At 54.3% G+C, this 24,525-nt stretch overlaps 1 protein-coding gene across 1 annotated transcript in view; it reads right to left on the bottom strand.

The window, feature by feature from the left end:
• Positions 1-24,250, bottom strand: part of TAF1B (TATA-box binding protein associated factor, RNA polymerase I subunit B) — a 30,216-nt gene extending 5,966 nt beyond the window's left edge. The window contains exons 1-10 of the mRNA XM_036432558.2: positions 24,127-24,250; positions 22,435-22,533; positions 19,666-19,753; positions 17,098-17,195; positions 15,285-15,380; positions 15,001-15,136; positions 13,739-13,895; positions 9,224-9,323; positions 1,459-1,606; positions 256-433 (exon numbers count right to left, since the gene is read on the bottom strand). Coding sequence (XP_036288451.1) covers positions 256-433; positions 1,459-1,606; positions 9,224-9,323; positions 13,739-13,895; positions 15,001-15,136; positions 15,285-15,380; positions 17,098-17,195; positions 19,666-19,753; positions 22,435-22,533; positions 24,127-24,144 — 1,118 coding nt within the window. The 5' untranslated portion in view covers positions 24,145-24,250. The remainder of the gene's footprint in view (positions 1-255; positions 434-1,458; positions 1,607-9,223; positions 9,324-13,738; positions 13,896-15,000; positions 15,137-15,284; positions 15,381-17,097; positions 17,196-19,665; positions 19,754-22,434; positions 22,534-24,126) is intronic.
• Positions 24,251-24,525: the final 275 nt, after the last annotated feature.

Genomic DNA, 24,525 nt, shown 5'->3' with positions numbered 1-24,525 from the left:
CAGCCGCGCTCCCGGACAGCGGACGGGGCCTCCCCCCTCTGAACGGGCAGAGCAGCCGCGCTCCCGGACAGCTGAAGGGGCCTCCCCCCTCTGAACGGGCAGGGCAGCCCCGCTCCCGGACTGCGGGACAGGGCCTCCCCCCTCTGAACGGGCAGAGAACAGGGCCTCCCCCCTCTGAACAGGCAGAGCAGCCCCGCTCCCGGACTGCGGGACAGGGCCTCCCCCCTTCCTCCCGGACAGCGGACAGGGCCTCACCACTCCGCGCGGTCGTCCAGCAGGAAGAGCAGCTTCAGCACCACCACGATGATGGCCGCCGCCTGCACGTCGTACTTCACGGCCCGCGCCCGGGTGCCGATGGGGTCGAAGGTCAGGAAGTCCGCCTCCCCCAGGCCGGCCATCTGCACCACCTGGCGGGTGAGGTCGTGCATCTCGTCTGCGGAAGGAAGAGCAGTGAGGCAGGAAATAACAAAAACCCGAGCTTTGTCCTCAAACACGGGGCTGCCCGGCCGGCGTGGCGCCGGTGGCTGAGTGGTGACCTGTGGCCAGGAGGTCACGGTTTGATTCCTGGTCAGGAGCAGCTTGGGTTATACAGGCATAGTCTCGTCTCACAAAATTTAGAATGGGAACATCATTATTATTATTATTATTATTATTATTATAAAGAATGGCATTTCTTGAAAACTATTTTAAATTATTATCTTGAACTGCTTTTCTTACATCAAAAATAGAAAGTAATAGAAAAGCAAATGGGCCCAGGCCAGCATGGCTCCGGGCTGGAGTGTCAGCCTGTGGGCCCAAGAGTCTCGGGTCTGATTCCAGGTCAAGGGCACATACCCAACTGCAGCAGGTTCAGTGCCCAGTGGAAGCATGTGCCCGTCCCCTGCAGCAGCACACGGGCTGTCAAACCGCTGTGCACCATGGGTCACATGTCAGAAGCATGTGCCTGTCCCCTGCAGCAGCACACGGGCTGTCAAACCGCTGTGCACCATGGGTCACATGTCAGAAGCATGTGCCTGTCCCCTGCAGCAGCACACGGGCTGTCAAACCGCTGTGCACAATGGGTCACATGTCAGAAGCATGTGCCTGTCCCCTGCAGCAGCACACGGGCTGTCAAACCGCTGTGCACAATGGGTCACATGTCAGAAGCATGTGCCCGACCCTGCATGCAGCACACGGGCTGTCAAACCGCTGTGCACAATGGGTCACATGTCAGAAGCATGTGCCCGCCCCTGCATGCAGCATGCTGGCTGTCAAACCGCCGTGCGCTCCCTGCACCGCCCGCACCCACGGAGAGCGTCCCCTCAGAGCAGCCCGCGCTCGTCAGGGGGCTGAGGTGCCTTCGAAGGATGTGAAGTGAAGCTTCGTGTTGCGACGGCCCTGCTGGTCTGGGACCTGTGAGGACGCGCCATCGTGCTCCCCAGGGTTCTAGAAGCTTCCTTACCAGACACCCTTTCTTACCAGGAAGGTTGACTTCCATCAGGTACTTCCAACACAGGATGTTGGGGTGGAGGTAGCAGTCCTCTGTGATGGCCGGGAAGCGGGGCAGGTCCAGGAAGGTGGCGACTTCGATCATCTTCCGGTGGATGTCCTCGTAGCTGGGCCACGCCTGGAACAAAGCCGCGGCAGCCGACAGAGTGAGCGAGCGCCCACCAGTGAGCGAGCGTCAAGTGTCTGACCTAACGTGACCGGTCCTCGCCACGTGAGGCTGGGGCTGTGGGGAAGAGCGTGGGGAGGAGCATGGGGAGCACGCACACAGCCTGGCACCCGCCTAGAGCTCAGACAGTAATCGCGCCAAATGGAAAGGCCCTAAGAGTCCATCTGGCTCACCAGACTTGCTGGTGACGTGGGGAGAGCCTGACTTCCTGCCAATCACGGAGAATCGGCACAGACGGCGCTGCGGGGTCTCCACATGGCCACACCCGCTCTAACCGGGCCCCTCACTAACCATTCAGTTCACGGCGCACACGGAGTTCATGTCACACCCTGTCCGCGTGCTTCCCGGGACTCACACGGAGGCGGCACCCCATGCTCACAGCGTGGAAAACCACCGAGGTAATTACATAAACACTTATGACTGCCAGGGTGATCTATGCTGACGTTTAGAAATGTATTGTGCACAGGCCACGCAGGGAAGGCCTCACAGGAGCTGCCAGGTGTCCATACCACATCTCGATGGCCTACCAGAACCCTGGGATAACAAGAGAAAACGGCATCTATTCTAAACTGGACTTGGGTTATCTGCTAATTAGTCTAATTCTACCTCAATTACTTTGTGGAACAAGCTGGAGAAAGAAAAGGAAGAGGCAGAGAAATAAGTGGGTCTATTCTGCTTAAAGCACCCTCTCTCAGAATCCTTTGCAAGATGCTTATTAAAAAGGCACATTCCACCCTGGCTGGTGTTCGTTAGTAGTCAGAGTGTCCCTCGGACCAAAGGGTAGTGGGTTCGATTCCTGGCCGAGGGCATGTACCTGGGTTGCAGGTTCAATCCCTGGCCCTCATTGGGGCAGGTGTGGGGGGCAACCAACAGATGCGTCTCTCTCACATCATGTTTCTCTCTCTCCTTTGCCTCCCTTCCACTCTGAAAATTCAATAGAAAATCAAACACGCATTCCTACACCTCATACCAGACTTACTCAGCACTGAATGGGTCTGAGGATCGGGGCTCAGACAAGCTCTCACACAACACAAACGAAGTGAAGCGCACGCTTCCCACCTCGTCCCTGCTGCCTGCGGAGACCCGCTCACGCTGGCCCACAGGCCGATGACAGCGCTGCGCCCACACATTCCAGGGGTGGGTGCGATGCTGTGGGAGGCCGGAGGAAAGGAAAACACCAGCTGGTTTCTCCTCCTGTGCCTGGGGGAGGGCGGTGTGGGGGCGAGGGACCGAGAACACCTGCTACCCTGACACTCACCCCAATTCCTCCCGGGAGATCTCGGCCTGTGCGAGTGTCCCCCTACCAGGGCGCGCACAAACACCCCAGGAGCTGCGGGTGGCTACAGGGACCGGGGAGCCAATCAGAGTGAAGTGAGGACGCAGAGTGTCCTGAAACTCAGCCTGTAGACCGGCACCTGTCGGCGGGAAGTGGCTGCGGCCCCCGGCTTTCCCCAGCGGACCCAGTTTCACTGGGTGAGACGTTCCGGGCGGGCGGAGTGAGTCACCGGGCAGCATGCCCGCCCTCGGCAGGGCCGGCTGAACCAGCGTGACACCTTTTCTTTTTACTCCTTCAGACATCAGAATGTTGTTGATCAACATTCAAACACGGGAGCAGTGCTGGGGGGGACTCCCAGCCCCTCCCTGCAGCGGGAGGGGACCCCAGGACGGACGGCCTCCTGCGAGGCGGGGAACACGTCAGGGGCACGGCAGAGCCCGCTACCAATGGCCTGTTTGCGATCGGTCTGTGGGTGAGAACATACAAAACTGAAGCAAATCAGGCTGGAAGGACAGAAGCCGCCCCGGTGGCAGGAAATGCTGCATCTGTGCCAGAGCCCGTGCCATGCCGGCCACGGTGCCCACGGCGACGGTGTTGGTGCCTGCAGAGGCGGGCTGTCCCCGAAAGAGGCCAGATGTGCAGCTCTTCCCACCACAACTAAGGTTTTTGCTGGAAGAAAATGATGCTTCGAATCAATGCCATACTCCAGAAACAGAGGAGGCAAAGGCAGGTAAAGAAGGAGGTCGTCTTCAGGTTAAGTCAGTAAAAACCCAAGACGGAAAGAAAAGCTAGCTACCTGGAGTCGGGAATCACAAAGAAAACACCAAACTGAATTGGCACACCTGCCCTCCCCCAGCGCCCTCCCTCAGCTCTGCTCTCCGGGGGGTGGGGGGTGGAGAGGCAGAGGCTGCGGGAAGGGAACAGAAAGTACCCCGCAGTCTCGCACCCCGCACCCAGGCCTGGGCTGAGGAGCCTGGGACGGGGGCCGCTCCGACGCTGACAGAGCAGCTAAAGGAAAGACGCAGTTTGCCAGGACACACACAGCTTTAGGTCTGTAAAGCTCTCTCTCTCTTTTCTGCGTTGTTTTTAAGGTGTGCTCAGCTTCTGGAATAACAAAAACAAATAAACCGAGGGCAGAAGGAAAACAGGCCCAGGAGCCCACACACTCCTGGCTCTTCCCGGCCATCACCAGAACAATCGCTCCTTTTGTCGCCGCTGGTGGAGGCGCAGCTGCCCCAGAGCCAAGAGGCGGAGAGGGAGGCAGAGGAGGAGAAAAGGCTTCCTTTGTTGGCGAAAGCGTTTCCATTTAAGTTTCGACACACACCCCGTGGAGGAGCAAAGGCTCCGCGAGCCATGAGGACTCCTGTCAGTCACACACGGTCCTTTGAAGACACGCAAACCTCCCCTTTTCCTGAAAACCGAGGGGACAGCCAGGAGGGAATGTGGACTCCAGCCACCAGAGGCCGAAGACACGTCTACAGGGTACATATGGCCCTGGCCGGTGTGGCTCAGTGGGTAGAGCGTGGGACATTCTGGCCCAGGGCACGCGCCTCAGTTGCAGGCTCCTCCCAGCCTGAGCCCTGGTGGGGCCTCGTGCAGGAGGCAACCATCGCCGTTTCTCTGACAGGGATCTCTGTCTTCCCTCTCTTCCATTCTCTCTAAAAACCAGCGGGAAAATATCCTCAGATAAGGATTAAAAAAAAATAACAACAAAGGGTACATACATACAGCAAATGTGACACTCTGGGCTTCTCGCGTGGTACAGATTCCTTTCAGAGTGAAAACCACTCGTGTGTGTTCTGGAAGACAGGAGGCTGGACCAGACAGTCCCCGCCTACGTTAAAAACGAGGCTTGGGAAAGCTTTTTACTGAATTTCACAAATATTTCAGCGCGTTTCTGTTCCTCATGAGGCAATGCCCTGAGGCAGGTCGGGACAAGCCTCAGTTTCTGTTACACACAGGCTGATAACGCCTGCAGTGCCTGTCAGAGGTGAGCTCCTGCCAGCCTCCCGTGCCCACTGTTGTTCCGCAGCAGATGCGGCCGAGAAGCTGGTGCCTGGCACCTGCCAACCCGAACGCAATGCAGGGCGGTGATGGCTCTGCTCTGCGTGCCGGGAGGGTGTCATCCACACCACGGGGAGCCACCAGCCGCTCGCCTCGCCTCCCAGCCGCCAGGATTATCCTAATGGTGTAAGCCTACCAGGCGTCACAAAAACACTTTTCTGTATCCAAGTCTCGTCTACCAGGCGTCTGTGGAAAGCACATTGCTTTCTGTGAAATGTAGTCTTGGTCCTGGGGTGAGTTTAGAAATGGTGTCAGCTGCACAGACAGACAGATCTTGCAGATACACACAAATGTACGAACTAGCGGCCAATGAAGACTTGCCAACAGCCCTAGACAGTTTGGCTCAGTGGCTAGAGCGTTGGCCTGCGGACTAAAAAGGGTCCCGGATTCGATTCTGGTTAAGGGGACATACCTTGTTTGCAGGCTCCTCCCTGGCCTGGGCCCTGGTCAGGGCGCATGCGGGAGGCAACCAATTGATGTGTTTCTCTCACATCCATGTTTCTCTCTGTCTTTCCCTCCCTCCCCATCTCCCTAAAAATCAATGGGAAAATGTCCTCAGGTGAGGATTAACATAAAAAGAGAAAGACTTGCCAACGGAATGGGAGACAAGAATTTCTTTGGCCCCACGATCAGAGCGAGGGAAAACCACAGAGTCCTCCTCCTCCATTTTATTTTATTTATTGTTAATGATTTCAGGGAGGAAGGGAGAGGGAAAGACAGATATCAGTGGTGGGAGAGAATCAGTGATCAGCTGCCTCCTGCACACCCCCTCCTGGGGATGGAGCCTGCAACCCGGGCCTGAGCCCTGATCGGAACAGAACCGTGACCCTTCAGTCTACAGGCTGCCGCTCTAGCCACTGAGCACACCAGCTAGGGCGAGTCCTCCTGCGTGCGATCCGGAGTTGTTTGAACCACATCTCTGCCTGTGGAGACGAACAGCTGGCATCCAGAAGAGCAGAGAACCCCAAATAACTCCAATTGGTCCCGCAGGGCTGCGGGGTCACTTGTGCAGCTGTGGATGCACCTGTGTCACCTCAGTCCTCAGTGCACTAGCCCCGACCTGGCCCGTCTCTGCTCCTGGAAGCAGAGGTGAGGGCAGGCCGGCCTGAGCACGCCCGCTACTGGGAGGTGCTGGCCCAGAACCAAACTAAATCACAGCCAGACCCCGAAGGCGCTGGTCTCAGCAAACATGGCGTGTGATGCTCCGAAAAGAAGTATCATCAGTGTAGCTCACACAGACATTTTCTGACTGAGGCAATTCGCTATGGGTTCAGAATATTGGTAAAGAGCACAATTAACTTTCAGATTACCTATCGCACACCCTGGTTTTCATGAGTGATACTGACACGCCCAGATTTGCATTGTTAATATTCTTGCTTATAAGCAGAAATTATATCCCTTAGATATTTATCACTTAAACATTAACAGAATGCTTCTTTGTCAATCAAATGCCACTAGTTAATGGCCTCCCGATACATAGTAAATACGCCGGAAGAGTCCGGAAGTCTCCTGCTTACGTGGGAAAGCTCCCCAAAGGATTAATTTGCGATCTTCTAAAAATAAAGTATTTAAACTCATTCTGTTTTCTTGAGCAATTTCAAATCACTTTGTCAATTAACATGGCCTGAGTCCTGACCATGTGTACAGAACTGCATCAGGTCTGTGGAGAGGAAATATTACATGTGGTCCCTACCGTCGCAGAGTACTGGGGGTGAAGGCATACACACATAAACCCACGCATTACACGCTGCCTTGACGCCCCTGGGTCAGAAATTCTACTTAGACAACATCCTCTGGCTGCCTTTAAAATCTTAAAGGTTACGAAAGAATACATGTAGCATACTGTAAGCCATGTAATAAATGAATACCCGTGGGATGACATGTTAACAGTTGAATCTGGGCAAAGGGCATATAGGTGTTTTTTTATACTTTTTTGTAATGTTTTGTAATTTTTTTTCAAAATAAAGCTTACTTAAAAACGAAAAAACTCTTAAGACCTAAGTGTAAAAGGCAAAGTGTGATGTTATTGTTACCAAGACATAACACCTAACTGGTATTCCAGGGAGGACATTCTTCCTTGGGCCTATATTTCCTACCACAATGTGTAAAGACACTGCTCACCCATTTACCCAGTCCCCTCACTGAAAACATCCAACTAAAGCAAGTATTACTAGGAAAAGAATTCTGTGTAAACAACAGCCCATGACCAATAACGTGGTCAGTTGGGGAAATGTTTAAAGCAAAGAGTAGACTAGTGACAGCATTCATGAATAGAGATTGCAATTTTTTTAAAAACCCATTTTAAAAATGAGCAATGAGATACTTTTAGGCATTAAGAAAAAAATATGATTACTGACTCTACTTCTAAATATCTAAAAATTAGCATCGGAACACTTGTTTCTGCTATGGAGGACTAAGTGCTGATAATCCGAGAACTGGAAGAAGACATTTAACCTCACAGTTCCTGACACTGGCCAACAGGAAGCACGGGGCCAATCTCAGAGCAAACAGAGGGCGCCGTTGACTGCCTGAGGGCGGATTCCCAGCTGCAGCCCAGGGAGGGAAGGAAGTCCAGTGGTCGGGTTGACCCGAGGAGACAACACGGTCTCTGTAAGCTTCGGTGGCTGATTCGCAGCAGATACCAGAGGTATGAGTAATAAATCAACAATGGAGATCAAATGAAACCAACAAATCTTAATTCAAAAGAAAGAAGGAAGCCCGGCCAGTGTGGTTCAATAGTTGAGCTTCAACCTAGGAACCAAGAGATGACAGGTTCCATTCCCCATCGGGGCACATGCCCGGTTGCAGGCACCATCTCCAACCATGGGCACTGCCTTCTCTCTCCGGGTCTAAGGGAACAGGGACCGTCCCTGAGAGCCACCTCCGGGCCAGCGCTGCGTCCCTGTCAAGGGCGCCGCTTTGCTCACGTCGTCCTGAGGGCAGAGCCCCTGGGTTTACAAATCCACTCTTCTCTACAGATCACTCCCAGCGAGCCACGTTCCAGCCCCGTGCAAAACGCGTCGGGCGTAAGATGTTCTGCATCTTGCAGACTTCTGTCTCAGTGTCTCCATTTCCTTTTGGCGCCGTGCTTCAGCAGCATGTGACACGGCTATATTTTCATGGCACACGTGTGAGAGTTTTGGAAAATCGGGTGATGAGGAGGCAGAGCAGCAGGCAACAGAGCAAAAGCTGAAGCAGCCAAAATCGGTTTGGCTCAGTGGTAGAGAGTCGGCCTGTGGACTGAAAGGTCCCAGGTTCGATTCCGGTCAAGAGCATGTACCTTGGTTGCGGGCACATCCCCAGTAGGGTGTGTGCAAGAGGCAGCTGATCGATGATTCTCTCTCATCGATGTTTCTAACTCTCTATCCTTCTCTTCCTCTCTGTGAAAAATCAATAAAATATATTTAAAAAAAAAGATGCTGAAGCAATGAGCCTCAGGCCTAACGTACAAAGTTCCCAGGCTGGGACCACCCACCGCATGGCCGCGGCCAGCCCCTCTGCCTCTCTGAGGTGTGTGCTCGCCTGTAAGCGGGGTAAAGTGAACCAGTTCTCATACAGGGTTGTAAGGGCACAAATGTCTCAAATTAAACTGCTACACAAAGGGCTGTGAAGGTTAGGAAGCCCACGGAAGTAACGCCCGAAGTGGAAATGGAAGATACTGCTTAATTCTAATAATCTGCAGTAAGCCAAACACCTTCTGCTGATGGAAAAGGGAAGATAGCCGCTGAGTAAACAGCGATAAAGCCCCTAATTAAAGGACAGAAGCCTTCCACAGGAGACGGCAGAAGCAGGTCCCGCAGGATGATGCGAGCAGAGGACTTGGACTCCTGCCTTTTGAAACAAGATAACTTTCTCCAAAGCGACACAAATAGCAACAAGAACACCTGTTAGGGTGTCTGAAATTCCTTACAGGTTTCTCTATAGAACTTTTAAAAATATATTTTATTGATTTTTTTTTTACAGAGAGGAAGGGAGAAAGAGAGCTAGAAACATCGATGAGAGAGAAACATCGACCAGCTGCCTCTTGCACACCCCCTACCGGGGATGTGCCCACAACCAACGTACATGCCCTTGACCGGAATCGAACCCGGAACCCTTCAGTCTCCAAGCCGATGCTCTATCCATTGAGCCAAACCGGTCTCGGCAGGTTTCTCTATAGAACTTTTAAAGTGTTATTCTATTCTGTGTCTCATTCGTAATTACCAAGTTAAAAAAAGAAAAGAACTTACCTCTATCGCAAAGATTCCTTTGTCACGCCCATATAGTTTCATCTCCTCTGGAAAATGCTCAAAAGCATTGACATAAGGAATATGGCCCTCTTCAACAAATCTGCTTTTAAAAAGAAAGCGTTCCAATGAGAGATTGTACTGACTTAGCAGAGTGATCCAAAGAGCTGAAAATGCTGTATTTCAAAGACAAGGTCCCAGGACACACTGTCTGTACTTATAATTTTTCTATTTTTCAGAAGTTTCCATTGGTGCCCGACTGGAAGTTTAACAAACTGGTTCTTCCCCTCAGACGATGTGAGAGGAACCTCATTTGAGTTGAGCGCAGCTGCTTGCAAAGCATCTCCTGCCCCTGCTCACCTGGTTCCATTTCTATCGCCACCACCTCGTCCCACCCACGGCCCCTGCCCCACGTGCCATCTTCCCGCTGCCCAGGTAACCAGGCCTAACTCTCCTGCCAAAGCTCCAGGGCCTCCCTGTCTCCCTGCTGCTGAGCATGCGTGTCCTCTGGAGCGATGGCCAGGCTGTGGAAGTAGACACTGAAGGGCACTGAAAAGGGTGAATTTCATTGTACACGAATCACATCTCAGTTAAAAGAATCCAAACTCCAGCGAGGCTAACGAAGACCTGTATCTGACCTCTGCGTATTTCCGGTGGGCCCCTGCCCCCCTCCGACCCCTTCACACCCGCTCCCCGTCCCACGGGCCTCTCCCCTGGATCAGAGCTCGGCTGGGCACCTGCAGCTCCCTCGACCCCAGCGCTAGCCTCATCCGTCCGACAGCCGCCGCCTCTGTTTTCACTGGAAGTGCGGCGTCACCCCCCCTTCGCGGTGAGACCTCCCTAAGGACCAGCCTAGCAGCCAGCTGTCACTCTGTCACGTCATCCAGCTTCCCCCTCCCGCAGGCACTCCGCTCCGGGGTCAGCTTTTAGTCATGTGCTTGCTCATTGGTTCCCTCGCCCAGTCTGGAACTTCGTGAGAGCAGGGACTTGATGTCTATGGCCTCTCAAGAATAACCCTGCACAGGATCAGTGTTCAGTAAGCATTTGGGGCTGAGCGGTGCTGGCTGTTCACTATGCTGTCACTGTGTCCCGGGTTCAGGGACGGGAGGTGGACTTATCTCGAGGACCACGAACGCCGAGGAAGGAGGAAACGGAGACGCGGGGGATCAGTGAGACAGGCAGGGTCGGAGCCAGGCTCGCCATGTGTTCTCTGCAGATCATTGTCCTTTACCCGTCCAAGGCTGGGAGGGGGCTCTCCACTCAGCATCTACAGGGACCGCTAGGGGGCTCAGGAAGGCAGAGCCACAGGCCCACCCCCGGGGCGCCTGGTTCAGACGGTGAGCGCGGCCGAGGACCTGCGTTTCCCACCTTTCTCACGGGGCCCGGGGGTGCTGGGCCGGGCCACGCTGTGGACCTGGGCTTAGCTCTTCCCCTCAGGAAATCAGAGACCTGCTCTTCTCCTTTATCCCAAGCAAGTGGGCTCGGCCCCCAGATCTGTGTATGAACCAGCAAATGAAGCCCTCAGCCAGCGAGATCCACCTCCTTGAAGGCGCTGTAAGTTCCCCTGGGAAGGAGGAGGGGACCGAAGGAGGAGAGAGGAAGGGATGAAGGGAGGAACGGACCGAGAGAGGAGGGGAGAGGGAAGAGGAAGGAACCGAAGGAGAAGGGGAGGAAAAGGGAGAGAGAGGAAGGGAGGGAGGAGGGGAGGGAGGAGAGGAGGAGGAGGAAAGGGAGCTGGGGAGAAAGAGGTGAAGGGGCAGGTTTCACTCTCCATCTCCCAATCACATATAAATCCCCGAGAAGAATTTCAGGTAAATGTTTATCTCCATCCGTTAGGTTTCCATGGGGAGTTCTGCTGGGAGCCTTACAGCCGCCTCGGGGGTGGCTAGCTGTGCTCTGCACCCGCCAGGCGACCGGGCGGCTGTTCTGTAAGGTCCCTCTGGTTAGGGAGGAAATGGAGAGGGGCACCCACTGCAGCCACAGGGCCCACTGGGAGGCTGCTAAGCAACCTGGTGAAGACAGGCAGGGAATGGGGAGACAGGGAAGTGGCTCTGAGAGTTACTCTGCACGCATGGCTGACGGGGAGTGCGCAGAGGGAAGTCAGGGCGGTTCCCAGGCTGCGGATCGGGGGCCAGAGGCGGGCGGTTACGAAGGCAGAAACGCTGGTGGAGGAGCTGGGCCTGGGAAGATGAGGAGCCGTTCGGTCATGCTGATCCTGAGAACCAGAGACAGCCCAGGAGAGCCGTCCGGCTCCTGTGAGGCACATGGGCCGCCCTCAGTGAACAAGTCTGGGCTGGAGACAGACTCGGGCGTCATCACAGAGGCGGTAATTAGACCTGGGAGGTGAGGTCACCCCACGGGGCAGACAGAGCAAGATGGGGTTCCAGCTTACAGAGAAGTCCCTGCGGCTTCTGCCTGGGGTGAATCACCCAGAAACGCTTGTTATCTGGTTCATGTGGCCAAATTCAAAGGCACTCGCCTCACTCACTGGAGGCCCTTATTCCCCCCGGGCCTCGTGCCAGGGATGATGGCGACGGCGGAGGAGGAGGCGGAGGAGGAGGAGGGGGAGGAGGAGGAGGAGGCGGAGGAGGAGGAGGAGGAGGAGGAGGAGGCGGAGGCGGAGAAGGGGAGGAGGAGGAGGAGGAGGAGGAGGGAGAGGGGGAGGAGGAGGAGGAGGAGGAGGGAGAAGGGGAGGAGGAGGAGGGGGGAGGGGGAGGAGGCGGAGGAAGAGGAGGGGGAGGGGGAGGAGGAGGTAGAGGAAAAGGAGGAGGAGGCGGTGGAGGAGGAGGCAGAGGAGGAGAAGGAGGCGGAGGAGGAGGAGGAGGAGGAGGAGGGGGTGGAGGAGGTGGAGGAGGAGGAGGAGGAGGGGGTGGAGGAGGAGGAGGAGGTGGAGGAGGGAGAGGAGGAGGAGGAGGAGATGGAGGAGGAGGAGGAGGAGGAGAGGGGGTGGAGGAGGAGGGGGTGGAGGAGGAGGAGGAGGAGGTGGAGGAGGGAGAGGAGGAGGAGGAGGAGATGGAGGAGGAGGAGGAGGAGGAGGTGGAGGAGGAGGGGGTGGAGGAGGAGGAGGAGGTGGAGGAGGGAGAGGGGGAGGAGGAGGAGGGGGGAGGGGGAGGAGGCGGAGGAAGAGGAGGGGGAGGGGGAGGAGGAGGTAGAGGAAAAGGAGGAGGAGGAGGCGGTGGAGGAGGAGGCAGAGGAGGAGGAGGAGGGAGAAGAGAGGAGAAAAGGAGGAGGAAGCGGAGGAGGAGGAGGAGGAGGAGGAGGAGGCGGAGGAGGAGGAGGAGGAGGTGGAGGAGGAGGAGGGAGAGGAGGAGGAGGAGGTGAAGGAGGAGGAGGTGGAGGAAGAGGAGGAGGAGGTGGAGGAGGAGGAGGAGGAGGTGGAGGAGGAGGAGGGAGAGGAGGAGAAGGAGGAGGTGAAGGAGGAGGAGGAGGAGGGGGTGGAGGAGGTGGAGGAGGAGGAGGAGGAGGGGGTGGAGGAGGAGGAGGTGGAGGAAGGAGAAGAGGAGGAGGAGGAGATGGAGGAGGAGGAGGAGGAGGAGGTGGAGGAGGGAGAAGAGGAGGAGGAGGAGATGGAGGAGGAGGAGGAGGAGGAGGTGGAGGAGGTGGAGGAGGAGGAGGGGTGGAGGAGGAGGAGATGGAGGAGGAGGAGGAGGAGGCGGTGGAAGAGGCGGAGGAGGAGGCGGAGGAGGAGGAGGAGGAGGTAGAAGAGGAGGGAGAGGAGGAGGAGGAGGAGGGAGAGGAGGAGGAGGGAGAAGAGAGGAGGAGGACACAGCCACGGCACAGCACGGCTCTCCTGTGTCAGCCCGGTCTAAGTGCTCTGCGCGCTAAGTCCTGAAGCAGCTGCCACCCCGCAGGGAACCATGTTCCTCCTGCGGCACCAGAAGGCAGAGGCGGAGGAATGGCAGTGACACTCACTTACTCAGGGCCCAGAAGCGGGTCTAACCTGTGCTCTTACCCACTCCCCCCGCTGACGAAACCCAATGCGATTCCACAGAATCCACACGCAGGGGGCCGGCGGCACATGAATGACCCGGGCACATCCTTGCCGTGCTGAGAAGTCGGCACCCACGATGCCATCTGTACTCATTAACCCCCAGCCCTGCAGATTATCTGAAAATGTGAATGCCAGCTATCTGCACAACAGGTTCTTCCAGCAGTTTTGTTTTCAATTTCCCACACAAACCCGGCAGCCTATGTTCAGCTCTTGTGTAACAACATTAATAACCATTTGCCAACGTGAAGGTCATCTGTTCATCTCGTCCCGGAGAAACAAAACCACTAATGCTGCCACTTGAATGTCACTTTTCTTCAAAGCGTTCGCTCACAGCGGGCCATTACCTTCCAGCGCCATGGAGGGCGGGTGCCATGATCCTCTTTATAAACAAGGCAGCCAGGGAGAGGATGCGTGCCAGCCCAGGAGGACGGAGTTACAGAATCAGAACGCCGGTCACCCCGTCTTTCCAGGCCCTTCCTTCCTTCAGGCCTCGGGGGTCACACTGCCCACGCACGCCCGGGCCTTACCGCAGGAGGTCGGAGAGGGCGAGCGCCTCCCGCTGCCACAGCAGCGCCAGGCCGCAGAGAGCCAGGGTGGCGGGCACCGTCATCTTCACCAGCCCCTTCTCCTTGCGCAGCGAGTACTCGACTCCGTCCAGGGACCCGGAGCAGACGGAGGCCATCTCTTAGGGGACAGAGGAGAAAACAGTGACATCCAGAGGCATCTGAACCTGTGGTTCCCAAAGCATCGTCCCGGGACCAGCTGCCCGGGGTCGCCTGAGCCCCAAGGAGCTGCACCAACCTGCCCACCAAGCCTGCAGGGCAGAGGGAGAAAGGGTGGAGGACGGCTCCCCAAGAAAGGAACCCCAAGGCCAAACCAGGGGGAAGGGGAAAGCGGACAGGCTGACAGCTGGGAAGCATTTGGCCGGGCGATCGGGCCTTGGCAGTCCGGAGAGCTGGACTCGGCTAAATCAGGAACCCCTGGCCACGGGGAAGGTCGGGCTCACCCCAGGAGAACTAACTGCAGGAGGTCTGATCAGATTGGCAACCCCGAGCCACAGCCCAAGGCCTGCCCACCCCGATCTCGGCAGGAGACGGGAAGCTTCTCCTAAGAGCGAGGCAGGTTCTGGGACAGAGGAAGGGACCTCAGTCACACTCACGGCCGAGTCGGCATCTTATAAAAACGGGGTGAAGAGGGGGTACATAGGGAGTCCTGAGACAAGCCCTCTCCCGGGCCCTCTTCCTCCCGCCCACTTTCCACAACAGCCAGATGACAGCCTCCGACCAGGAGCCTCAGCGTCTCTGGAAATCCGGGCCAGCTCCGGGGGGCGGACTTTAGGAGGGAAAGCTGGAGGTCCCCTAAGGGAGGGACCAGCAGCTCAGCCTCCCGGGAGCCCAGGGACAAGCCTCCCAGAGGTATAATTGGAGCTTAAATCAGAAAACGAGGCGCGCACACAGACCACGGTTTCCTTCCTCTGGCTTCAGTCTGTGCTTAGAAACCGGGTGTCACCTTTGACCCTGCCCACGGCCGGGGCTAAGCCCTCTCTGCTGGGCAGCGGCTTTTCTTCGGGACCCTCAGCCCACACACATGTGGCCTTTCCTGAGCTGGCCTCCATCTTCCCTGACCCTGACCGTGTGGCTCCCCTTCAATGTCACCGACAACGTTCACCGGAGACACGGGCTTCCGTAACGTGGCGCTGAGGCTCCCTCCACGGCCTCTGCTCAGCCTGAGCTCTCAGGCCGGCCGCCTTCCAAACGCGAGAGGCCCCAGCTCCCCGGCCGCTCCTCACCTGACTGGGAGGCCCTGCCGGGTGGGGAGGGCCTCCCGCGGCCGTCAGCCCCGCTGTCGCCCAGAGAGGGGCCGCTGGCCTCGCTCAGCAGCGCGGGCTCGCTCTCCCAGTCCGAGGCGCTGGGGCTCCCCGGGGCCTGTGTGCACACACATGGTTACCACACAGGACTGTAGTTACAGGCATTAACCCCCAGGAACGGAAAGCGCCCCTGACAGCACAGACCGGCAGGCGGCCCTCCTCCTCCCCCGCCTCCCAGTGCCCCGGACCCCCTCTCTGGGACTGACCGCAGCCTTCCGTTTCCTGGCGTGAACCGGGTTTTCGCAGTACGCCTGCTGGCTCTTCTGGAGGTAGCGCTTCCACAGGTTATGTAACACTGGACTCTGGGAAGGGAAGCGAGGGGTCTGTGTCCGGTGACAAGCACACTCGCACATCTCCCCACAGCAGCTCTGGGCCCGGACGGCCCGTCGCCTGTGCGGCCACTTCCCTAACCACAGCCTCCCAAGCCCAGAGGGGCGAGCCGACCATTGAGCTTCCCGTGCTGGAGTGCCCTCTCCTGCGAGACTGCCCCAGCAGATCCCTCCACTGCTCTCCTTGGGGGCACGGCCACCCGGCTCCCTCCCTCCTCCTCTGCCCCTGGTATCCCCAGCGAGCACTAGAGTCTGACTTCTCCCTCCCCCGCTCCCCAGCACGGCTGCTCTCCCACGTGGCAGTGGGGCGGCTGAGGCAGAGGTACGACCACCACAGAGCCGAGGCCTGGCTTACAGTTCCTGAGAGGCTGCGACCAGATGAGGAAATCCGAAGTGCAGACTAGGACAGTCCCTCTCGGGGACACTCCTGAGAGGCAGCAAAGTTAAGGTGACCAGATTTTAACCTTGGTAAAGCGGGACACCAATGACGGGGCAGGGGTTGATTAAAAATTTGGTCTATATGGAGCAACAAAAATTTTCATAAAACGCAAAAATAGTATTGTAATATATTTTTTTAAATTTCAACATAAGTACAATTTACAAATGTAATAAATTTTTAAAAATTAGGCATAGTCGTGTCACTTTCAAGGCCGGTGCTAGACTTTTTGCCACCACTATAAAATATAAATAATAAAAGTACTGTCTGCTAAATTCAAGAAAATTTATGTAGTTATGAAATAAATTACTTACCTAAATTATCTGAATAGCTGATTTGTAATGACATCACTTGTTTAACTAGCTTAGTAGCACACATTGTACTGAGTGCTAGTCTGAGAGACAGTTACAAAATGTTTTCGTTGTTGCCAATCCCAAAAAATGCCACAATGGTGGTCTAATTCTAACCACTGATCAACAATGCGAATTTTGATAAGCAGTTCTCGAATATCAGTTCTCAACAATTATTTGTTATTATTAAAGTTTAACATTATAAAATTAACAAAAATAATATAAAACTCATATCCTGGCTAAATAGCCACATGGCTGCCGAAAACCGTATATTCCCTTCCCGTTCTCCCGCTGTTCCCTAGCTTGTCGTGCATTCTTTCCAAAAATCAGGACTTTTTTAAAATGCCTCAGAACGCGGGACAAATTGTTAGAAATCGGGACTGTCCCGCCAAAAGCAGGACATCTGGTCACCTTAAGCAAAGTCAAAGGATGGTCCCCGACCAGCCGCAGCAGGCCACCCGGGAACTTGCTGGAAAGGCCAGTCCTTGGCTCTGGACGGGCCAGCAGTCTGTGCTCCCCAGGCCCTCCCGGCTCCTGGACACCCTCGCTGGAGGCCACCCACCGGCTCTGGCTCAACCCTGAGCCAGGCCCCGCCCCAGGCCCTGGGGAACAGAACCAGCACGTCGCCTGAGAGGCAGCCGGAGCTTGCAAAGCTCCTCGCTTTTCGTTGTTTAAGTCAATGTTTCCTAAACACACGCTGAGGAAGCCTTTCTGTTTTCTGTGATGCATTGCACTATACATCCCGGAGAAGGTAGTTCGGGAACTGCCGGTCTGATGAAAACCCTAAAGCAGAAACATCAGCAGCAGGATTCTCCCGCAGCCCCGGTAACACTGGCCAGCGTCACTCTAACCCTTAGTTCTTCACACAACCAGAGGGAGAGCAGCACCCAGGCCATGGACTCACCTTTACCTCGGGGCCCACCCCCAGGGCCTTGAGCGCCTCGGCCTGCTGACACAGGATGTGCTGGAAGCCTTCACACACGTACCAGTCCCAGCCTCTCTCTGAAAGACAGACAGACAGACACCACGTTTCAGACCTCCCCGACCACGGGGTGCAGGCAGGGAGTGCTTACTGAGGGCACTGGCCGCCTGCGCACAGGCACGCTGTCTGACACAGGGACTGCGCCCAGTCCCTGAGCGGGTTCCACTCTGAGTCTCCTTTCCGACCCGGCAGGTCTGTCCCCGAATGCTAACGCTAAACGTCATTTTTATCACCGATGAGCGTTTTTGTTTCACATTATCCATAACTGTTCTAAGATGTTAATGTAAAAGGAAGGAAGATGGCAGTCACCACGTTAAACCAATGCAATGGGCTTTAAGAAGCCTACTGTGTGACCACTGCCCAGTAAACCGGCCTGGGCACTCCCCGGCCCGGCTTCCACGCTCTGCTCCCCGCCGGGGAGGGACGGACAGAGCAGGAGGGTCTGGCCACAGGAGGGGCGACACAGTCGCTCCAGCGCCAGCCCAGCGGCACTCTGCTTCTCTGGACACGGCTCCAGGACTCGGAACCCCGCTGTCTGGAGCTCAGCCAGGTGCCAGGGGCCAGGTGCGCGCTGGGTGCTGTGAGCGGGCTCTTCCCTCGACCTCAGACCGCCCCGAGAGACGGGACGAAATGTGACGTTTAAACAGAACCACTGGTAAGACCGTAGGTTCCCGCCCTGCTGGACAACTGTCCTTTGGAAGCGGAGTGGCAGCCTTCCCACACACAGCTCTGCGGCCGGCACCACGGCTCCCAGTCCCTTCCTCAGCTGTCACCCAGGTTCTGCAGAGGGTCTGGGTGGCACAGGAGTGAAACGGAGAGCCTGTCATTCCGATGCCAAGTGCAGGGAGGGAAGGGCAGCCCTTCCACCTGGGCCTGTGCACTCCTCCTCCTGAGTCTGCTCTTCCTCCTGGGCAGCTCTCCCACCCGCACACCCCACACTGCTCTCACCCTGTGCTCTCACCCACACACCCACACCACTCTCACCCACCCACCCCGCTCTGCTCTCACCCGCACGCCCTGCATCTGGGCTCCTTGTCCGAATAACAGACGGTACCACCTCCATTTTACAGAGGAAGGAACGAAGGTGAAAGCAGCTGAATATGACACCTGACATCTCCTTTGAAACACCTGCAGCTACTGAAGTTTAACTATTTAACTGTTTACATAGGTCAAATCCCAGTTAACCAGGCTTACCCTAACGAATTCAATGAAAATTAATCAGGTTTCAGCCTGAGAACAAGTCACTACTGAAGGTTCCACAGGCCAGAAGCTGGCACTGAGGCACGCTGTCAGCCACCAGGGAGTCAGTGTTCCCCGGAGTCCATCCACATGTCACAGTTCTATTCCAGTGGTGTGCCCTGGAGCCCCTCACGTGGAAGGAGCCAGCATGAGCCGGGTTCACACCTGGGAACCTGGTCCCAGGGCATCGGTGGCATCGTAAAAAGCATCAGGTAGACTACCTCAGACTCCTCTCAAGAGGTCAATTCATGTACTTCCTGCACTAATGGAACAGACTTCTTTCAAAGCACACCCATGCTGAAGGCTAGTTTCTTTCTTTTTTTTTTAAATATGGTTTTATTGATTTCAGAAAAGAAGGGAGGGGAAGAAAGAGATAGAAGCATCCATGAGGAGAGAGAATCACTGATTCCTGCAGGCCCCACACTGGGGATTGAGCCTGCAACCCAGGCATGTGCCCTTGAGAAAAATCGAACCCAGGACCCTTCAATCCTCAGGCAGAAGTTCTATCCACTGAGCCAAACCAGCTAGGGCCTGAGGCTAATCTTCCCTAAAAAGGGTGTGCTCAGCCCTGACCAGTTTGGCTCAGTGGATAGAGCGTCCGCCTGTGAACTGAAGGGTCCCAGGTTCAATTCCGGTCAAGGACATGTACCTTGGTTGCGGGCACATCCCCAGAAGGGGTGTGCAGGAGGCAGGTGATCAATGTTTCTCTCTCATCGACATTTCTAGCTCTCTATCTCTCCTCTCCCTTCCTCTCTGTAAAAAAAAATTAGTAAAATATATATTAAAAAATAAATAAATAAATAAATGGGTGTGTTCAAAATTCAGTGTGAGAAACGGGTTTCTGAAAGTTGAATATCAGGTTTAACTGGCCTAACCTGACAGTTCCTGCTGAATCATTTCAGAAAGTAAGCATTTTTCTTTAAAGCACAGCAAGCGCATTTATCATGTGTGATAAATATAGAGCAGAACAGCGTACGCCAACAGAGAGAGGCTCTGCTGCATCGTTATTGTTTTGCATAACAGTTGCTCCACTGGAAGAGCCACCTCACAGCACAGGGTGAAGGAGGACACGCTGGCAGCACCCGCCTCTGTCTCACATCAGTAACACCCACTGCACCTCCGCGTGGGACTGCCTGCTTAGCGTTCTGGCAACTTCTCCAGAATCTGTCTAACGTCCATTCCACATCCCCAAATCACGGCGGTGAACACCGAGGCTGGAGACTGCTAGGCACAAATGAAGCATGAGCTTACCGTGTTTTTTCCTCACTTTAAGCCCCCGGTTGATAGCTTGTTTTTTAGCGTTAGGAATCGCCTCGATGTTTAAAACTTCCTTAGATCTCTGCAGGGAACGGAAACATCGTCATTAAAACCATAGCTTTGCGTCCCACAGGTTTCCAAGCTGTTCTGGAAGTACAATGAACCAACCGTGAGTGCTGGAACCAATGATGGAGCATTCTGATTAACCTCATTCAAAATTTCCCCCTGCCTAAACAGTGCCTGGAATACAGTAACACTGAGTAAGTGTCTGCCAGATGAATAAACTTTTATTTCAAATCACTGTGTGTGTTAATCTTTTATTTTTATTTACTTTTTAAATTTATTGTGAGAGTATTACAGGTGACCCCTCTGCCCCATGAACCCCCTCCCCAGGCCTTAGCCACACTACAGTCTGTGTCCATGGGTTATGCAGAAAGCACGCAGGCACTTTGGTAAAATCAAACCTAAAATCAAATAAACTTGTTTTTTCTGCACTAAAAACGCTTTGGAATTAAAATAATTTCTGTATTTATTTTAATCAGCAATGTCTAAGCTACACATCCTACTTTTCTGTATTTGAAAAATATTCTAAAACAGCTTTATTTATGAAATTATAAAAACACTACTCTTTATTTTTTATCCATTTATAGTATTTTGGAATGACTAAATGGTGGGTACAATTCATTCCAAAGTCTTCAATTCCAAGTGCTCTCAGGGAGAGGAACCTAAGATTCTGGCTTGCTCTCTGCTTATGGCTCTTTCTCTCTCACACATATATTAATCTTTCTTAAAATTGTATAAATGCCTCCAACATATACTTTCCCTAAGTGTTACACCAATAATATTATTTACAAATGAGCCATATTTTACAAATCACACACACACACACACAAAAAACACCCTGGAATTCAGATCTTCTAACACCTCGTCCAGGTTCTACTTTATTAATACTGAAATAAAAATCTAGCCATTACTATATAATCATATAACTTTAAGAACTCTCCAAAGATGTATATATAAAAGTATATATATAAAATTGAATTACTTAATACTCTTAACATAATCGCAAATAATGTGAAAACATAGAAACATGATCAAGTATATGTTTTTCTTAAATAAATCTCTTACTTCAATAGCACATGTATTATTTTCTTCCACATACTTCATACCTTTGTTTATTGTCTTTAAATAATATGTAGGCACTTACTGCAGACATAATTTCATGTGCAAGTAACATGTAAACATTCTACTCATAAATTTGGTTTTCCAAAAGCTACCAGCTTGTGTGTGTGTATATCCAAAACCATCCCCGTGACAAAATAACGAACATACCCCTTAGCCCACCATGTCATCAGAGGAGCCCTGATGTGGACATAGGACTTCCGCTGCAGACAGAAGGTCAATGACTGTCTCCAGGACAAGCCTGTGTGACTGAGTTGCCAGCTAAAACAACCATTTTCTCAAGGGGATTTTTTTTTTTTTTTTTTTTTTGTTTCATACATTTCCCCAGGCTTTTTGTTGTTTAGGGGAGGAAAGTAAGTCTGGGTCCTGCTACTCCGTCCTGGCCAGGAGCAGAAGTCGTCACAGTGACACTGATCTGTCCCAGCTGTGCCTCTCGGAAGGGGATGTGGTGAGGGTAGTGTTGCTCCTTCCTGGCTCTGTGGACTCTGAGCGAATCCTCTCCCGGAGAGAAGAGTCATGACACGTTTATGTCCAAAAGCAGGCTGCCCTCACTCTTGGCTCTCTGGGTCATGTTGCCCTGAGGGGTGTCACAGGACAGGACCTCGCTCTCCGGGGGGAAGGGGCTCCCTGACCAGGCCACGCAGGACAGAATGGCAGTCTCTCCTCCAGAGGCAGGGGTGGTGGGTAAAATGAACACTGGAGTCAGGAGACTCACGGTCAAGTCCTGGCTCAACACTTCATACGTGTGTGGCTTTGGCAAACCCGCTCAAGTCGTGAGGCCTACCTGCCCTGTCTCTGGACAGGCAGGACAGTGTAGCTCGCAGGGTGCTATGAGGAGGGAGGGAGGGACTGGGTGAGAGAACGCTTGGCAATCTGTGAGGTACTGTACAAAAATAAAACAACAACGAAGACTATTTCCAGCAGTCCTCCATCTCTCAACATTCCAACTTCCACACCTCTCAGATCCACCACACATTAAAAACTCCTAACTCATCAAAGAACTACAGTTTAGCCGGGACCGGTTTGGCTCAGTGGATAGAGCGTCGGCCTGCGGACTGAAAGGTCCCGGGTTCGATTCCGGGCAAGGGCATGTACCTTGGTTGCGGGCACATCCCCAGTAGGGGGTGTGCAAGAGGCAGCTGATCGATGATTCTCTCTCATCGATGTTTCTAACTCTCTATCTCTCTTCCTCTCTGTGAAAAATCAATAAAATATATTTTTTTAAAAAGAACTAGTTTTATTTCCCTGTAAGACTACACCCAGCATGTCAAACTCAGAGGCTAACATGAACCAAATAAACAAGGCATGTGGCCCATGGGCCACGAGTTTGACATGCTTGGACTACATAGTCTGAATCAGGAAACCAGTTATAAGTATGGCCCAAGATAATTTCAAAAACTCATCCTAGATCTAACTCACAAATTCCTTCACCTGTGAAAGCCCTTGGAGACTACTGACATCTGTGCAATTGGGGTATTGCAGGACCGATACAAGTCGATCAACTTTTTGCTGCATACAAGGCTGGCTGAACCTGCAATGTTTGAAACATGAGCAAGTTCGAGGGTGAGATCTGTTACTTACGTCTGTAACATTGTGGCAGGAAGTACAATAGTATTTGCCCTCATCAGTCAGACCCCAAGACACCGCAGCGCACTGGGCACAGCGCTCTCTGAGCTCTTTCTGCAGGAAAAGAGGAGAGCCGCATTCAGCACCTCGGACCCAAACCCTGCAGTTCCACCCCACGCACAAAAAACCTTCAAAACCATAAAAAAATATCGAGTGTACAAAATACACGAGAGATGCTCTAGAAGCAGGGAGGATAGCAGTTCAAGTTCTTGAGCCGTTTGAATGGATTAAACGGTAAAAGAAGAGTTTCTAAGACGTGCAATGAGGGGAATGAAGAAAAGGTGGTAGGGGTGAAATAGGAAAAAGATGAGTGAATACTAGTAAAACTCCTTGAAAATGCTGTGATGAGAAAAAAAAAGATAGTAAAAGAGTTAAGTAAAGAGAAGACTTAACAAATAGAAATAGCATACCATTTTTTAATAGTTTTTTAAAAAATTGATTGTTGAGAGGAAGGGAGAGAGAGAGACAGAAACATCAATGATCCTCGGCAGCGACGTGGGCATGTGTCCTGACTAGGAGTCCAACCCCAACCTCCGGGTTCACAGGTCAGTGCTCAGCCACTGGGCCACATTGGCGGGGCAGAGGCCAGGTTTTTATTAGAGTTGTTTCAGTTTATTCATTCAGCAATACATAGAGCATCAACAATCTATGTACTAGGCCTGTGGTTGGCAAACTGCTGTTCGCAAGCCACATACGGCTCTTTGGCCCCTTGAGTGTGGCTCTTCCACAAAACACCACGGGCTGGGCGAGTCTAGGTTGAAGACGTGGCGTTAGAAGAAGTTTAAGTTTAAAAAACTTGGCTCTCAGAAGAAATTTCAATCGTTGTGCTGTTGATATTTGGCTCTGTGGACTGATGAGTTTGCCAACCACTATCCTAGGCATGTAAGTAGGTGATGAGGACTCCAGGGGGAGCCAGACAGACCTGGTCCCCACTCGCAGCACAGTCAGGCAGGGGGTGTTAGAAGGTCCGGTGTCAGGAACTGACGTCACCCACTCATCGCTCAGTCAACAGCCACTGAGCATCCCCAGGAGTAAGGCCTTCTCTTCCCACTGCGCTTCTCCGCGCCCCTGGCCTGTCAGCAGCCCCTGGCCCCGGCCCCCCGGTGTTTGACACGATCTCTGGTCTCCTGGCAGAATGCCTCCCCACCCCGGAAGGCGTGTTGTGCGGTCCGCCCCGTTTACTTTGGGGAGCCGGTCACGTTTCCTCTAACCCCGTATCGATAACTGTCGTTCCTCCCTTGGAGGGCCCCCAAACCCGAATTTGAGGATGGTAGCGAGGAGTCCCAGGGGTTACCTGAGGGCATTCCGGTTCCAACCCCGACCCTCCCTCTCCCGCCCGACGTCAAAGGGAACTGGCGGGCCGGGCAGAGAGGATGCGCCACGTGGTGGACACCCCCCCACCCACCCACCGCTCCTCCTCTTCCCGAAGCACATCCACCACCACCACCACCACCCCCACCCCCGCCATCCTGTCAGGCTGCGCCCACACCTCCCCCGGCCGGAATCCAGCCTCCGCCCCAGAACACCGCGCCCGCCGGCCCGGCCCCGCCCCGCCCCGCGGTCAGACCGCCCCGCAGCCGGACGGCGTCCTCCGGCCCCGCTCCCCAGCCCGGGTCCCTCCCGCCCGGGTCCCTCCCGCCCGCTCACCGCCTCCTCCCGGTCCATAGCGCCGCAGCACCGCCGAGCCCGTTACCCGGGCAGCGGGCGCAACTTCCGGGAGGGCGGGAGCGGCGTTCCGGGCGGAAACCGAGGCCCTGACTCTGAGTTCCGGCGCCTGTGCTCCCTCCCGGAGGTTCCAAGTGGAACGCGAATCACCCGGGAAGGGCTGGGGGGCCTCCTCCGCGGGGCGGGGGCTCCGGAGGGAGGAGGACCGGTTGCGGGTGCGACCGGGTTTCTAATCGCGGCTTCCCTGCTTCCCGGCCGCAGTCCCCTCTGTAAAAGCGAGCCCTGCCTGTGAGCCCCTCGGGGAGCCTCGCCTACCTAAGTGCTCACAGATCTAGCTTTTAGTGTCCTCCTGGGCACGCTCATTCCCTGGGTGTTCCTCAG

This window comes from Pipistrellus kuhlii, unplaced genomic scaffold (genome assembly GCF_014108245.1).
Source record: "Pipistrellus kuhlii isolate mPipKuh1 unplaced genomic scaffold, mPipKuh1.p scaffold_m20_p_112, whole genome shotgun sequence".
NCBI classification, from domain to species: domain Eukaryota; kingdom Metazoa; phylum Chordata; class Mammalia; order Chiroptera; family Vespertilionidae; genus Pipistrellus; species Pipistrellus kuhlii.
The sequence above is the reverse complement of the archived record's forward strand: the minus strand, read 5'-3'. Positions and strand labels throughout refer to the sequence as shown.